Raw genomic sequence first — 16,245 nt, 5'->3', positions numbered from 1 at the left:
GACCTTTTTCTCTACATGTGCGAGTAATTCTCTGCACGTCCATCTATCAAATGTCCCCAATACTGGCCAAGTGAGACACTTTCTTAATTCCTGTCCTCCCCAAATCTCGGCACAGTAATAAATCATTTTTGCTTTGGATTTCCTTCGTCTTTCGGGACAACTTTCCCAATTTTTCAACATCCACCCTAAAGGACTCTCCGGTGGGATGTCTAAAATTTGTTTTGGTTCCTCCGAGGGGCCTTTCTCGTTATTTAGTTTTTGTATTCTACTTTTTCTCTGCCCCATTTTTCTTACGATTCTTACCTGCTCTGCGTTGTGTTCGTCTTCCTTCTCGTTTCTGAAAGTCCAAGGTGGCGCTAATACTTACCTCTCGGTTAGCTGTACCGGGGTTTTCTCAGTGCTCCGGCTTTCTAGATCTTTTGGCTGAGAGAGTTTACCAATTCCAGAGCTCAACTGGACGTTCCTTCCTCTCTCAGCCCCCTTTTTGATCGGTCCCCTGAGACTCCCTTTAGTCTCAGGCTTTACAAGTAAGGAAAGAGAGACCCTTTTTCACACAGAATCGCTTCCTTCGCGGCCGGCCAATTCCCTCGCGGGAGGATGGAAACGCGGCCTTGAAGTCCACACTCGCTTCGTGACCAGGTCACGTCTCTCACAAACTCGCCCGATCACCCGCTCAACCTTACAGTATTTACAGCTATTTCCTGCAAGGACGTCTTCGTGCACGTGTGACTTTTTATGAGCTACCAAGCCGCGGCTTTCCCGAAGGCTCCTCGCCTTCCCGAGCTCTCTGGATCCGTTTCCTCTTTATTATGGTTTTTTCCTCAGCCTAAATTTGGTTCGGCAATCGGAGCGAACTGCGGAGGGTCTCTGCTCCCCAGGCCACTGAAATCAGCGGGGGTACCCCCCTGGACAGCGAGATTCTCCCACAGTTTCTTCTGATCCGAGTCACGGCACCAATCTGTTATAAATGCAACGGCAGATTAAGGATAAAAAAGATAAATTTATTATAAATTAACAAAACAGCAAAACAGCGAGGAAAAACCACAATAAATGAACAGCGCAGCGCTGGGTGGACAGGGTCTATACGCAAGGTATAGGTGTTCCCAAATCCACGTCCGAGGGTTCTTTGGCCTGGGTTTTTATAGGGATTTTGTGTCCCCAGGCTAGAATTCCAATCAGTTTCCATTCACCAAGTGTCCCTGATTGTCAGGTGAATGGATTTCCTGGCCTAGAAGATTGAGTCAGTAAGTGTCCGGGCAGAGTCTCTTCAAATGCAAAGTGATTCTGTATGTATTTTAACATATTTCATCACAGCAGAGTCGAGGGATCCAGGCTTGTGCCAATGGATATCTTGGACGAGTTGTTTCCTCTTTGTCCTTCTTGATTGAGTTACTCTAGCATAGGTTTGGCGGGTGTGGTGTTCAATTCTAGCAACGACCATCTTTCTGAGGCTCGTCCCTTTTGTTTCGCTTGATTGTCTCTGGCAGAAGTCGGCCGGGCGTTGCCTAGGTCCGGAGGTAGACTTTCAGGCTAGTTCTTTTGTCTCTATGATGGTCTTTGTCCTGCTCTTTCCTCCGAGTTGATGTGCCTGCCGAGGTTTGTTCTCTGGGGGGGTTTTTTTTGTAATCTGTAACTTTGGAAGAGAAATTCTGCCTCGACCTGGAGGAGGATTTCTCATTCCATATTTTCATCATTTATAATTACATATACTTTATTTAAACCTTTTCTTTTGAATTTTTATTCATCCAATTCTTTATTACATCCTCCTTCTAACTCCTGATTTTCTAAATCTGGTCTAACTTTAGTTTGCAATTCCACAGTTTCAATGCAATTGTGTAATAGTTTCTCTGTTGGTTCCTCAAACAGGAACTGCACAGGATTCTGCGCAGTAGTGGTTCTTAATTCTAAACCAGGCGAGCTGATTAAGATGGCTTTATATTTCAGAAGCCTCAAATCAGTCAACCACTTTTCCGCTTTTTGTTGTAAGATATTTCTTACATCATGTAGACTATCAAGGGAGTTCCGAAAGTTACCTTTTTTTTTGCTTCTCTTACTAATAAAGCCACTGCCACAATTGCTTGCAAACAAGTAGGCCAACCCCGACTAACCGGGTCTAAAAATTTTGAGAGAAACCTTATGGGCTTCTTTTTTTCTGCCTACTCTTGGGTCAGAACTCCTTGTGCTGCTTGTCTATTCACATCTACGAATAACTGAGATTCTTATTAGTATCCGGTAAAGTTAGTACGGGGGCAGTTATGAGGGGATCCTTTAATTTCTGAAAATTAAATTCATTTTGCTCAGTCTATTTCAACCTATCGGTGTTTAATCTTTCATACAAAAATTTTACTCTTTCACTGAAACTTTCAATCTATTGCCTGCAATATCTCAAGAGCCTTAAAAATTGCCTAATTTGTCTTTTTGTTTTAGGTGCAGGGAGTGCAAGAATCCCGGCTACCCTCTCAGGGTCTAATTTCTTTTTTCCCTGAGATATCAAATGGCTAAGATATTTTATTTCAGGCTCTGTGAATTGCAGTTTGGATTTCGATACTCGAAAGATTTTCGATACTCGATAAGAGATTTCAACTCTTTTTGTCCCAAAAAGTTTAACAAAGCAATCGTGGTTTTCCTCACTTTTTCATCAGTTGTTCCAGCTATCAATAGGTCATCAACATACTGCAGGAGCTTTGTCTCGCTCTCAGGAACAAATTGCGTTAGCAATTGTTCCAAAGCCTGCCCGAAAAGGTTCGGGGATTTCACAGAGCCCTGAGGGAGGACCGTCCACCTTAGTTGTTGTTTTCGGTTTGTGTCTGGGTCTTCCCACTGAAAGGCGAAATAATTTTTACTCTTTTCATCTAGAGGGCAAGTCCAAAAGCATCTTTTAAATCGATTACACTATACCATACATCTTCAGGTGAGAGCCTGTTCAGTAAAGTGTAAGGACTGGCCACCACCGGGAATCTGGTTCGGGTTCTAACATTTACAGCTCTGAGGTCCTGAACCAATCGGAAGCTGCCATCTGTTTTTCTTACAGCCAGGATGGGGGTGTTATGCTGAGACATACAGGGTTCCAGGGTACCCCCTTTAAGGAGGTCGTCAATTACTTGTTTCAATCCCCTTCTCCCTTCCATCGGGATGGGGTATTGTTTGATCTTTATAGGGTCTTCAGGGTCCTCGATTTCTATTTTAATAGGCTTGATATTTAATTTCTTTATCTCCCTTTTTGAGTGCCATTACTTTCTTCTTCGTCTTTGGGAGTCAGTTTGAATATTTTTACTACTAATTCAGAGTTTTTAACAATGATATTAATTCTTAATGCAACAATCATGTCTCTTCTTAATAAATTATAATCTGCTTCTTCTACAAGCAATAAATTTCCTAAACAAATTTTATTTTCCGATTCTATTTCTACATTCTCTATTACAGATACTTTGAAAGGATCCCCCTTGGTTCTAATTACAAAAACTCTTTCCTTGCTTGTCACACACCCCTCTGGCAATTTCTGCAGAGTACTTCTCTCTGTTCCAGTGTCCACTAAAAAGCTTACTTCCTGCCGTTGGGGACTCACTTTTAATTTTATCAAGGGCTCCTTGGATGTTCTTGTCCCCAAATTAAAGAGCCTGACAGCCCTAATCTTCTTGAAAAATCTTTTCATTTTTTTTTTATTCTTTGCCTGCAATCCCGCTGAATGTGTCTTACTTTCTTACAGTAGTAACATTCGGGGAGCTCTCTCCGTGGGGTAGGGGCTGCCTTGTGAGTGCTTTTCTGTTTTCTAGGTAGTGTTTTAAACTTACCTTGTGTTTGTTCTTGCTTTTGGACTTCTTTGACCGCAGCTACCAAAACCTTAGCTTACAGTCTCTGTTTTTCATCCTCCCTTCTCATATATACTTTTTGAGCTTCCCTCAGAAGCTCTTGGAGGCTTTTATCTTGCCACTCGTCAATCTTTTCTAATTTCCTCCTAATGTCTTCCCAGGATTTGGCAACAAATTGTGTTTTTAGTAAGACCTCCCCCATGGGAGAGTTCGGGTCAGTTCCAGAGTAGATCTGAAAACTTCGCCGCAACCTCTCTACCCATTCCGTGGGCGATTCCTCCTTCCCTTGGCATTCCCCAAACACTTTACTAATGTTTTGACCTCGGGGAACTGCCTCTCTTATTCCCTGAACAATCATGTTTCTTAAATCCATCATGCTCTGCCTGCCCTCCTCCGTCTGGGCATTCCAGCTCGGGCTCACGCTAGGCCATTTCTGGTCACCTGGTGTCCCCTGTGGACTGCGTTGGTCCCAGTCTCTGATACCAGCTTGCATAATCATTTCTCTTTCCTCTTGATTAAACAGGTGATCTCAGGATGGCCATAAGATTATCGTATGTGTAAATACTACTTCCTAAAAAGTTATCCAGCTTTTCAGCCACACCAAAGGATCGTCTAACAATCGCCCCATCTCCTTTTTAAACGCTCGCACATCCCCGGAGTTAAGGGGAACATTCACAAATCCAATCACTCCTGCGGCTGTCGGTACTTCCCTGAGTGGGAACAACCGGTGCTCATTCTCACTACTCTCTCCCCCCTCCTTGCCCATCATTTTTTGCTTTCAAACGAGTTCTACTTGCAGGAGGGGAACTGAGGTTTGTGGGGGTTTTTCCTTTTGTTGATTGTGGGAACTCCCCTGCCACCCAGTTACCGGTAGGGACCCCTTCAGTTAAGTGTGAGGGTCCCGGCTGTGGCGGCCGGACCGGCAAGGACAGATAGAGCTGTCCCCAGCCTTGTGCCGGAGAAACCTCTGAAGAAACTCCTGGGGTTATGGTGTTTGCAGGCGGGGAAAGGGGAAGGGCTGCCGGCATCGCTGCCGGCACCGAGTCTCCCGCTTGAGACATGCATCTCAGTGGGTTGGTCTCGGGGGCCCGAAGGTGCTGAAGGCACCACTTGATCTGGGGAGGACAGCCCAGCCGGTCCATGATACGGGGGAGGTAAGTGGTCAAGGGGTTCCCAGGATTCAGTTTTCTACTCACATTTTTCTTTTTGTTTCATTGGGAACAGCCCTACCCTGGCGTTTAACCAGAGCTTAGCATATTCCCTCTCCTCGGGGTCCGAGGGGTCTTTGTTCTCCACATAGGAGAACAACTCATTACAAGTCTATTTTTCAGATGTGCCTAACACTGGCTAAATAAGGTGACTTCTCAACTCCTGTCTTCCCCAAACTTCTATACAATAATGTATTAATTTTTCTTTCGATTTCTCTTCCCTCAGGGGACAATCTTCCCAGTGTTTTAACATCTACTTCAAGGGACTTTCCAGCGGTATGTCTGGTGATCTCTCCTCCAGATCGGAGGGATTTTTCCCTGTGCTCTTTCTTTGTAGCTTACTTTTTCTCTGCTCTATACTTCGCAAATATACTCGTTACACGTCCACCTTTCAAATGTGCCCAACACAGGCCAAGTGAGGTGGTTTCTCAGTTCTTGCCCTCCCCAGACCTCGGCACAATACCAGATCATTTTTGCTTTAGATTTCTTTTTCTCTCAGGGCAATTTTTCCAATATTTTTAACATCCATCCCAAGGGACTTTCCGGTGTGATGTCCAGTGATCCTCTCTCTCTCTCGGAGGGACACTTTTCATTACCCTTTTTCTGCATCTTACTTTTTCTTTGTCCTATATTAAAAATATCTTACCTTTCCTGCGTTGTGTTCGTTCCGCCTTTACCAGATGAATCAAAGTTTTTGCTAATACTCACCGCTCTGTTAGCTGTACTGGGGTCTCTTGTATTCAGCACTTCGATTCTCTCTTGGACCTTTGCCTAGGTCCGTTGACTGAAAGGGTTTACTAATTCCCGAGCTCGACAGGACGTCCTCTTCCCCTTTCAGCCTCCTGTGATCGGTCCCCCAGGACCTCCTTCGTCCCAGGTTTTGACAATCGTGTAACGAGAGACCTTTCTCACACCGAATCACTTCCTTCTCGGCCGGCCAATTCCCTCGCGGGAGGATGGAACCGCGATCTTGAAGTCCACACTCGCTCCGTGATCAGATCACGTCTCACACAATCGCCCAATCACCAGCTCAACCTCACAATACTTACAGCTATTTTCCTGCGAGGGTGTCTTCGTGCACAGATGACTTTTTACGAGCTACCAAGCCGCGGTTTTCTCGAAGGCTCCGCGCCTTCCCAAGCTCTCTGGATCCTTTTTCCTTTTTATTGTGGTTTTTACCTTAGCCTAAATTTGGTTCGGATGTCGGAACGAGCTGCGGAGATTCTCGACTCACCAGGCCGCTAAAATCAGCGGGGGTACCCGTCCTGGGCAGCGAGATTCTCCCGCAAGTTCTCCGATCCGAGTCACGGCACCAATCTGTTATAAATGCAAAGGCAATTTCGGGTTAAATAAAAGAGAAATTTATTATAAAACAATAATAAATTCGAACAGCGAGAAAAACCACAATAAAATGAGCAGCGCAGCGCTGGGTGGACAGCGTCTATACACAAGGTATAGGTGTTCCCAAATCCACACCTGAGAGTCCCTTGGCCTGGGTTTTTATAGGAAGTTTATGTCCCGAGGCCAAATTCCAAGCAGGCACCCTTCGCTAAAAGGTTCTTGATTGTCCGAAGAATAGATTTCCTGGCACCGGAGAATAGAGTCAATAGACGCTGGGCAGAGGCTCCTCATATGTAAAGAGGTCCAGGATGTCTTTTTGATATCATTTTGGTCCGGGCCATTAGGGTGGAGTGGTGGGACCCATCCTGGAGCCGATGGCTTATCTCGGCTGGCTCCTCTTCCTTTGTCTAGTTTTGTCCACTTCTCCAACACAGGCGGGCAGGGTGGAGGTGCTCAGGTCCGGCGATATCTCGTCCAGGCCCGTTCTTTTGTTCATTCGATGGCCCGTGTCCTGCCCATTCTTCCTGGGCTGATGTGCCTGCTTGTGATCGTTATCAGGGTGTTTGGCTGCAATCTGTTGCCTCTTGGAGGGAAATCACGACCAGATCCGGAGAAGGACTTTTTCCCCCATTACATGTTGTATTTTATGTCATTGCAGTCATACATATATTTTATTTATACCTTTTACGAATTTTTATTCATAACTATATTTATTACACCCATCATCTTGTCCACTGATTTACTCTGTTATCCCAACATGGCTCTTCTGGTTGTTTCACCCTTCTCCAGCTAGGAAGAAATTTCAGAAGACTGGGATGAATTTGAAGTAAAAATCTATTAGAAAATGGTGATCACATAAATGCCACAATAGCTAGTTTTACTCAGTAACATAAAAAGCTAATACAAAATATTTTGACCCAAAAGCCAGTTTGTGAAAGGAAACAAAGTTCCTAGTAAAACTGGGAGAGCCCAGTTCCTGGGCTGAAGATTTATATCTCTTGAGCAGCAGTAAATTTCCCCAGAAAAGATAAGCCTTTTCTCATTAGTCCAACCTGTCTTACATTGTCCTAGAGTCTTTTTCATGCAGCAGGTGTCTTTATTGGTACTTAAACTGAGCTTGAAATAAATTGGAATAAACTAAAGTATCACATAGATATTTGGAAATAAGCTAGCCAAATGTTGCAGAAAAATGCAATTAATTTCCCCATGCTGTAGAGGCCCCACTTGAAAGAGTTTAATTTTTATTACTTTCCAAAAGGAGAAGAGCTTCAATTCATAAAAATCTCCAAATCATTTTTATGTCCTTGTGTGAAACATGCTACAGGAACACAAAATGTGATTGTTTCTCTGTAGTGAAACTGGAGGTGTTAATGTTCAAGTGTTTCACAGGATATCGATATAACAATACACAGAAGAATTTATGGTAATTATACCTTTTTTTCAGAACATGCTTATGCGCAGTGCTATTTATCTTTTATTCTTTCACTTTTTTTTGTAAACAACAGTACTCAACGACAAATATCAGCAGAAAGCAGCAGAGACTGAGAAAATGTTTCAAAGTGCTCAGTGGCAGTGGGAGGAGGAACAACAAAGATTTGCAGTGGAGAGGGATAACATCCGCAGAGTATACCTTGCTGAGATGGAATTCCTTATTGAAGAAAAAATGAAAACAGAAAGGACTTGTCCGGTATGATGTATTAATAGATGGAAACTTTCATGAGATGTTGGCTGAAGGTTTTTTTGGTGCAAAGTGTGTGGTTGGGGTTTTTCTGATTTAAGGGAAAAAAAATTCCCCAAATAGATAAATACTGTAGAATAGTTCTGAAGATTACAGCTTTATGAAGTTGCAGTTTGTGTGTAATGACGGTTTGGGGCTTTGATGGAATGTGTTGTGGCTGTTTGCCGTGGTAAACACCTAACTCAAGTAGTAGTGAAAAACAAAGGAATTTGTGGAAAAGACTTGAGGTCCTTCTCAAAACAAGCAGAAACACAAGTCAGGTTTTATTCAAAGCTGATTCTTATAAAGGTGGGGCAGGATATAGGCTGTGAAGAAGCCTACTTTTAGATAGAGCTGTTTTGTTTTTTTTTTTTTGAAGTGGACAGGTAGAGCAGGGCAAACTCTGAATTTTGGCTAATAGTAAGTGGCTGACTTAGTTTGAGGAGGCTCTGGAAGGGTATTGCCTTCTGTTGTGTACAGTGCTTTGTAGAGTTACCTTCAGGGAGTTAAATGTTGCATCAAAAAAAAAGGTGAAAAAGTTTGCTGTGCTCTGTCAAGTGATGTTTGTCCTCAAAAAAGGACAAAAGAGCAGTGGATGGCTTGTGACATTGTGTTCTCTGTCAGTTCCCTGTCAGTGTTCTCTGCCAGTGGCTGTGGAGGAAGGGGTTTTGTTGGTAAATGTATTAAAGCTACAAAATTGTAGGAAATGTAATGCACATGGGTAGGCTAAGATTGCCATGAATACATCAAGCTCATTAAACAGGTAGCATGAGCTGTAGGGTGTCAAAATCTCTGAACGCAGAAGTATTTCAGAATTTTCAAAACTCTCTGAAAGGAAAATGAGGTTCACTAACTACTAGGTGCTAAACCCTAACCCACCTTCAGCAGTAGAAAAGTTTCGTTTTTCCACTTTGCTTTTGTAGCTGTTCCCCTGCCCATCGTCACCCTACAGTTATGTTATAGATAGTTATAAAGTTCCGGGAAATAAAAAAATGTTAAACCTGGACTTGACTGCATTAGTTGTTGCTTGAATGGTTAATTAATTTAAACTTGTCAGATAAACATCAGAAACATGTGGGTTTATAAATTATGACTTTGAATGTATTGCAGTCTTTTGTGTTGAGTATTTACATGCCTGGTTTAAATCTCCTTTAATTATTCAGAGTTGTAAAATGAAAGCTAAGGAGATTTAATTGTGGTCTTAATACGTGCAGAGAAGTGGGATTCTGAGCATGTAGGCAAGTCCTGGCTGGAAAAACTGCCTAATTCCGAACTTGGCTGTGAAAGTGCTGAGGTAGGCATTGGAGTGGAGTCAGTATTGAAAAGTGTCTCTGGGGCACACCGGAAAAGCCACCCTCTCTGCTCTGTGACAGGTTCATGGTGAGCTCTGTTGGGCATATCCTGGTCCGGGATAGGTGTTGGAGTTTGATAAGGAAGGGCAATAACATCACCTCCTGGTTAGGCAGGAAATACATCCCTTCATGTTTTTTTCATTAGAGCACTTGAGAGATTGTGTCATTTTTACGTGGCTTAAAAAAAAAAAAAAAAAAGAGACGAGCTATGTTTTTCATGACAAATATTTGCTATGGGGATAGTATTAAACAGTCATGCCACCCTGAAAAGTTCAGAAATTCTTCAAAACTCTGAAAACCTGCAGCTCATGCTGACTTGTTTCATATAATTCGTTTAATATAGTTTGATATAATCATGAAAATTTGAGTTTGCTAATATTAATTACATATCCAGTATAAAATGTTTTGGTTTTTTTTGTAGTATTTCACAGCAAACTGTTACTTCTTTCAAATTTCCCAGTTCACTTTTGTTAATACCTGGAAGATGAACCTGAAGAAATAAATATTTCTATATCTTTTGAGGCATATATTTCTGTAGAAATGGTTAATTTTCATTTATTTATTTATTTATTTAGCATTCCAAAGGGGAGAAACCTGTCTTGCTGGACATGCAAAGCTAGAGGATTAGCTTACACTTAGTACAAATTCATATGGAGTATGGGCATTTTGTAGCAGTGACTTCACAGAACTGCAGAGCCCAGTAATGTCAATAATTCTCCCAACCTGTAGTTTAATTCAGTTGCTGTAGGCATAAATTGAAGTGGGGACCAGCTTATTTTATTCAATTGAGGACTTTGTATTTCATGAGTTTTTTAAGTAGTTCAGTTTCTAGATTTTCCTTTTCAGAATAGCAGACATTAAAATTATTTAGTCTGTGGGAGTAACTGTTTCTAAAAACATCTAATTTGATGTTCTAGCAATTTCATTCAGAACAAAAATGAACTTTTGTCCCCATGCATCATTTCACCAAATTTACCCTGTTTCTGTCATTGCCACTGAGCTGGGAGACAGAAGAGATCGGAAGGGCCATACTCTTTTAGGGAAAGATTTCCTATGGAGATCTGGCTCTGATTTTAGTGTTGCCACAGAAGGTCATGTTCACAGTGATTTTTGGGCCAACACAGATTTCTTGGTGGTGAATTAAAAGCATGTCTGCTGTTGGGTAACCACTTCTGCTGACATATGCTGGTGTCTTAGTTTTTGAAATTCTAAAACCTTCCTCTGATGCAGTCTCCACTACTCTGTTGAACTCTCTACTGTTTTAGTAAAGATAATACTTTATTTTAGAAAAAGTACCTCTTGATGTATTTATTTATTCATTTACCTATTTATCTTTAGGAAATGAATACTGTCCTGAAAAACATGCTCAGGAAGTTGAGGGATATAGAGGTAGAGCACCATGGCTGCAGCCAGATGCTGAAGCTCCAGGCCAATCGTCTGGATTTCAAGGAAAAACGTCAGGAGAGGCTCATCAAGGAACTGGAGGTAAAGCTTTCCCTGATGCTAGAAGTCTCAGCAAGCATGGGAACAACGAATCAGTTTAATTTCTGATGGGTGGAACCTCTGAGTTGGGCTATGAGTACCTTGTATTTGATTAACAAAAATATGGAGCATCAGTTTTGTAGAAAAGATAAAAACTGGTGTTTGAGCAGCAGATGGGAAGAGGTTTATGTCACTGGGAAAATGCTCTTAGCAATATAGAGGTATAGAGGGAGTATTTGTGCATGTTATGTTTATTTTTTAATTAAGTATGTTAAGCAGTTAAATCTTGTGGTAGGAGGCAAAGCTTATGCCTTTTGGCTGATGTTGTGGAGCAGATATGGTAAGCCTGTGCTGTTGCTGACTTTCTCTTTAGTAGGCCTTCCACAAGTCTCTGTTTCTCAATTATTTTGTTTTGTGAATGTGTGAGGTTACACAGAGTTTAAATGTATTGCCAACAGCTCGTATTTTAAAATTTTTGTATATTTTTTTGTTAATGTTTCCTTACTGAAGTGCTCAGAGTCAGGATGCAGTCTCACATACTTTCTACTTTGCTTTAGCTGTGCAAAATCAATTACTTCACTTGTATCTATGCAGCCTTAAGTGTCTTAAATGACTTTCAATATTAATGTCTTTTTCTTGATCTTTGTTGCATCACTTGAAGGCAGGAGTCATCTTGGGGTGTATTGTCTTTTTCAAAACAGTCATCAATCTAAGCGAAAAGATTTTTTTAAATAGAAAACAGTGTAGTTAAAATTGCATATAGATTTCTATTACAGCAGCTCTGTAGTTACTGCTTTTGCTGAAAGCAGTTTTTCAATTTAAATTCTATGTCCATGTCATTATATGGAGATAGGTATCTGTGATTATTAAAAACGCAGCAAGAACATAATCCTATATCAATTTTTTTAGTTAAACAGAAAATACTGTTCTAATATTCTGGATATGGTTTTTTATTTCTTTTATTTATTTACTAATATGAATTTCCACAGTTCCAAAGTGCAAGTAGTTCAGATACCACGGGTTGGTTTATGGAGACCTGATAAACTGAACAAATGAAGTTGTCTTTGCATGATGTTATCATCTTTCTGGACTTAAATATTTTCAAAATGTGCTTTTAGGCAGCTACAGTGAAAACAAAGAAACTGGAGGAAAATGCTGAAGCAGCGAGACTAGCACATATAGAATGTAAATACACGACAGAAATCATGCAGGTAAACTTTTTATTAAATATTTGGTAGAAATTTACAGTAACACAGAAGATGAACTAGTAAAAGTACTATCTTCCAAAAATGTTGACTTCCTTACTTCAATGAAAACACTGAGTAGATTTTTTGCAATGAGTGTCAAAGTTGTAAAAGATAATAGAAAAATGTCTCCTTTTTTCAGGCAACTATCAAGTTAATAGAATAAATACTAAAATAAAACGTCACATTCTTATGTTTGAGAATTCAAAGTAGTATTAAAGCAGTAAGGGGAAAGGAAATGTTTCACAACTGTTAAAATATCAAGTCCTATATCTTTGGAATGGACTTAGATATTTTTGGAGATATAGTGCATACATCCAGCTTCTCTAGGTGTGAGATATTAATGCATCCTGAGACTGCAGTTCCAAATGTATTCAGAGTACCTTTCAGTTTCAAAGCTACTATGTCTGTAGTTTCCAGAGAAGTTTGAATTTACAAAAAAATGTAATATATATACCTGAATATTAAATTATTGTGTTATTAAACTGTATCACACAGGGTTTGAGCCATTCAATAAATTAGTTTATTTTAAAAAACAAGTGTGAAAAGCCTGTAAGATGATTGCTGACTGATCTCATACTGACTGACAAAGTCTTCACACTGGATTTTTGAAAAACTAAATGAGAAAACAAACAGGAATTTCATCTTTTCTTTTCTTGTTTTCTGAGGAACACAAAAACACATTGCCACTTTTTCAGTCAGTTATTTTCTTATGACCTTCTCTAAGTACAGGTACTTAAATTTCTTGAAGTGATGATTAAATAAGTAGGGATGACTTAGTTTTCTTGATTCACTCTCTGCTTTCATAACATACAAAGGAATTGGAAGGCTAACATTACCTGAAGGTAGAGATTTTTCTTTTATGGTTAAGAGCTGGTAAGGTTTTCTTAATTTTTTATGATGAACAAGCTCCACATGAGTTTTTTTTGAGTGTAAGTGTAGCTTTTACTGCTAATCCCACCCTTTCATGAGCCTGCTTAAAAAGATAGGATTTCCTGGAAAACGTCAGTAATATAAATAATTGAAAACAGGAAAATCCAAACACCACGAAAGGACAACAAAAGGACAACAATTTTGGTCAATATATCTATATCTCTGTTTTGAGCTGTATGAAGTAATACATTTTTACATATGTTCAGTGCTTTCTAATTCCATATAGAATTAATAGAATATATTCATCTGTAAAAAGCAGAACAGAACAGTGAACAGCATTAAAGACCATGATAGTCTTTTCTAACTTCCTTTAACTGCTTTCTTATCACTTGGTAGTTAAGAATTCAAGAACTTGAAGATGCTCTGAATGAAGAGCAAGGTGGCAGGAGAGAAGCTTTTACAGTGGTAGCACAGGAAGATTTCAGAGAGTCAGAAAATGCACAGGAAAGAAGAAAAAAAGAGTAAGTTTCCTTCTAAAGCCATCATAAAATGGCAGTAAACAGCTTGAGTACAACTCATAGTTTACATTCCCTGCAGTTTTCAGTCAGCAGAAAATCTAGTGCAATCTGCCAAACCAAGCCAAAGGGTCAGAACCTGGCAGTCCATTAATAACAGTCCCATATCGGTAACCAAAGTATTGTGAATGTGTACAGATGATAACTGGCCTGTCACAGATTATTTGCCAAACCAAAAATTTTGAAAATCATAGTTATGATAGAGTCCAGCCTCCAGCAGTGGTTGGGGCAGCAGGTCTAGAAAAGATGGCTTTTCTAAATACGCTTGAATTATTATGCAAACATTGTTTTCCACTTCAGCAAGCCAGTTGAATCTCTTAAGACTCAGAGGAAATCACCTGGGATATGTTTCCTGCCCAGCACAGTCTGCTCTGTGTGTGGTAACAGAACTTGGGTGACCTCTCTTTCAGCCTAGAACTGTATGGGTCTGTATACACAGGTGTTCATGTTGAGTTACACGATGAGTAGTAGAGAATGAAAGAAGCTGGTTTTCCTACAAGAAAGAAAGTTTGCGGCCTGAGCAACTCATTCAAGATTCATGGTTATGCAGATGTTTTTAGTAAGATACTTCAAACTTGAGCTTTAAAAGCCTTTGTCATCCTATGCAAATATCAATTTTAAGCAAGCGTTTGGCTTGCCTGACACCATGCCTAAATACTCAGGCAATCTTTTTAAATTCTTGGATTCCTGTCTCTGTTTCTGTCTCCTTTGTGCTGTTGTCTGGCCTTGTAGTTTTCTCATCAGCTGCCTGTTTAGTCATGCCAGGCTCTTGTGTATCTGTTTTCCTGACTGACACAGTCAGATTAAAATTCTGGGTAGTCTGCTTTAGAAATCAAACCAGAGCATGTGGAAACCTTAGGAGCAAGAACTGTACATGAAATCAGGGTTGATGATGCAAGAGGTGACATGGTCTCTCTGAAGAGAGCTATTGTCTTAATTAAACTATGAAGAATTCTGTTTGTTATATAAAATTTCAAGGCCATATCCAAATAATCAATTGAATTTCATGACATGAGGCTTGGAAACTGAAAACATAACCACTTGAAAAGTCTTTCTTAGAAGGAATAGAAATTTCTTCATTCACCTAAAAAAGTCAGGCAACTTCAGAAGCCATGCGACATGCTAATGTAGTATCTGCCATATTCATTGATTGTCCTTTAAAAGAATGTAGTTCATTTGAGAAAAGTAATTTTGGTTAAAGTGTCTTATTGTGCAAACATTCCAGTTTACAAAGACAACCTTCATCCTTAAATGTGCAATGCAGAGAGGGGGCTAAGGATAGGAACGAAACTGAAGAGCCCTCTGGGAGATTAGTGAATGCTGCAACCAGCTTCAGCCTGCATGAAGGCCCAGAGGTAAGGGAAAAAAAAAAAAAGGTTTTTTTAAGCATACTGTCAAAATATTTACTGTGCTGAGGATTTGCTGTATTTTTCCATGATGAGCTGTGGAAGAGCTCTGCCATTCTCTTATCCTGTTTGTTATTATGTTATCTTTTTTAAAATTTAGTACATGAATAAATGTAATCAATGCCTTGGAGAAGTTAATTTGAAAATGTTTATAAAGTGATATGCATCTATTTAATTCAAGAGTTGTTTTCAGCAAACTGTTATTTTAAAAGTATAGGTAGGGTGTATTGGCATTCCTAATTAAGAAGGCATTTTGTAGATACGGAATATGATTTAATGTGAAGAATATTCTGTCTTTCCACCCAAACTTTTTTGTCAGGTTTCATTAGCTACCATTGTAGAAATGTTTATTTCTATTTCATACATCCTTTTGGTTTTATTTGGTGCAAATATTTGGCTATAAAATTTGCTTGAAAGTTGTTGGTTTGAAGGTAGCACATCAGAGGGGATTTTTTGTTGTTGTTTTGTTTGTTTGCTTGCTTTGCTGTGGATTTGGCACATTGGATGTATTTCACTGGATTGTTTTCCAAAATCTTTCTCCTCTTATATTAACACTTTGGGCCTTTCTACTTTACCAAAATACACTTTGAAAAAAAATTTTGCCTTTTTTTTTTTCTTTGCATAGCAGCAGCGAAAACGGAAAGATCTTAGTATATCTAGAAATTCTCTCCCATCATTGTGTGGTAACATTTGCTCCATTTCTACTCTTAGTAATATAAACATTTTTTTGGTAGTGGCTTGGAAACTTCTCTTTTTCTGTCAAAGCTCTGAGCATGGAAGGTAAATGTGGTCTGTTCCCTATTGATAGGAGCAAAGACCTGCATCAGAGGGTCTTCAGATTTGTGGGTGTCTTTTCTTCAGTTGATGGAGTTATTCCACACTTTGTCTTAATCTTATCCACTGCCCAGGCAGACCTGTAATTTATAAACAGAAGGAAAATAAAATCAGAATCTTCCTTTTTCTTTCTGGGAGAATAACAACTTCTTCCATACAAGCATTAATATATTAAAAGACATTTTAATACATTTACAGTTAGCCTGAAAAAGTAATTTCATCAGGCACAAAAGGAAGAGAAAAGTAGAGAGACAAAAAGCAACTGTCTTCCCTAACTACAGACAGTAATGATTGCTATTTATAACTACAAAACAAAATTACAAGGTGAAAACGTTCTACTAGAAACCATAAGTGCTTGGTAGTTGTTGTTGTGTTTTAAGAGTTATCCTTTTTATTTTTATTCC

The 16,245-nt window shown here is 39.8% G+C and overlaps 1 protein-coding gene across 1 annotated transcript in view; it reads left to right on the top strand.

Moving 5' to 3' along the window:
- LOC111940935 (uncharacterized) overlaps positions 1 to 16,245 on the top strand; it is a 91,997-nt gene that overhangs the window by 29,760 nt on the left and 45,992 nt on the right. Inside the window, exons 6-10 of the mRNA XM_086868703.1 lie at positions 7,864 to 8,045; positions 10,766 to 10,912; positions 12,028 to 12,120; positions 13,423 to 13,547; positions 14,827 to 14,956. Coding sequence (XP_086724829.1) covers positions 7,864 to 8,045; positions 10,766 to 10,912; positions 12,028 to 12,120; positions 13,423 to 13,547; positions 14,827 to 14,956 — 677 coding nt within the window. The remainder of the gene's footprint in view (positions 1 to 7,863; positions 8,046 to 10,765; positions 10,913 to 12,027; positions 12,121 to 13,422; positions 13,548 to 14,826; positions 14,957 to 16,245) is intronic.

The sequence above is a fragment of the Cyanistes caeruleus genome, chromosome Z (assembly GCF_971803275.1).
Source record: "Cyanistes caeruleus chromosome Z, bCyaCae1.hap1.1, whole genome shotgun sequence".
Taxonomy (NCBI): Eukaryota; Metazoa; Chordata; class Aves; order Passeriformes; family Paridae; genus Cyanistes; species Cyanistes caeruleus.
Note: the sequence above shows the minus strand (reverse complement) of the source record. Positions and strands in the feature narration are given on the sequence as shown.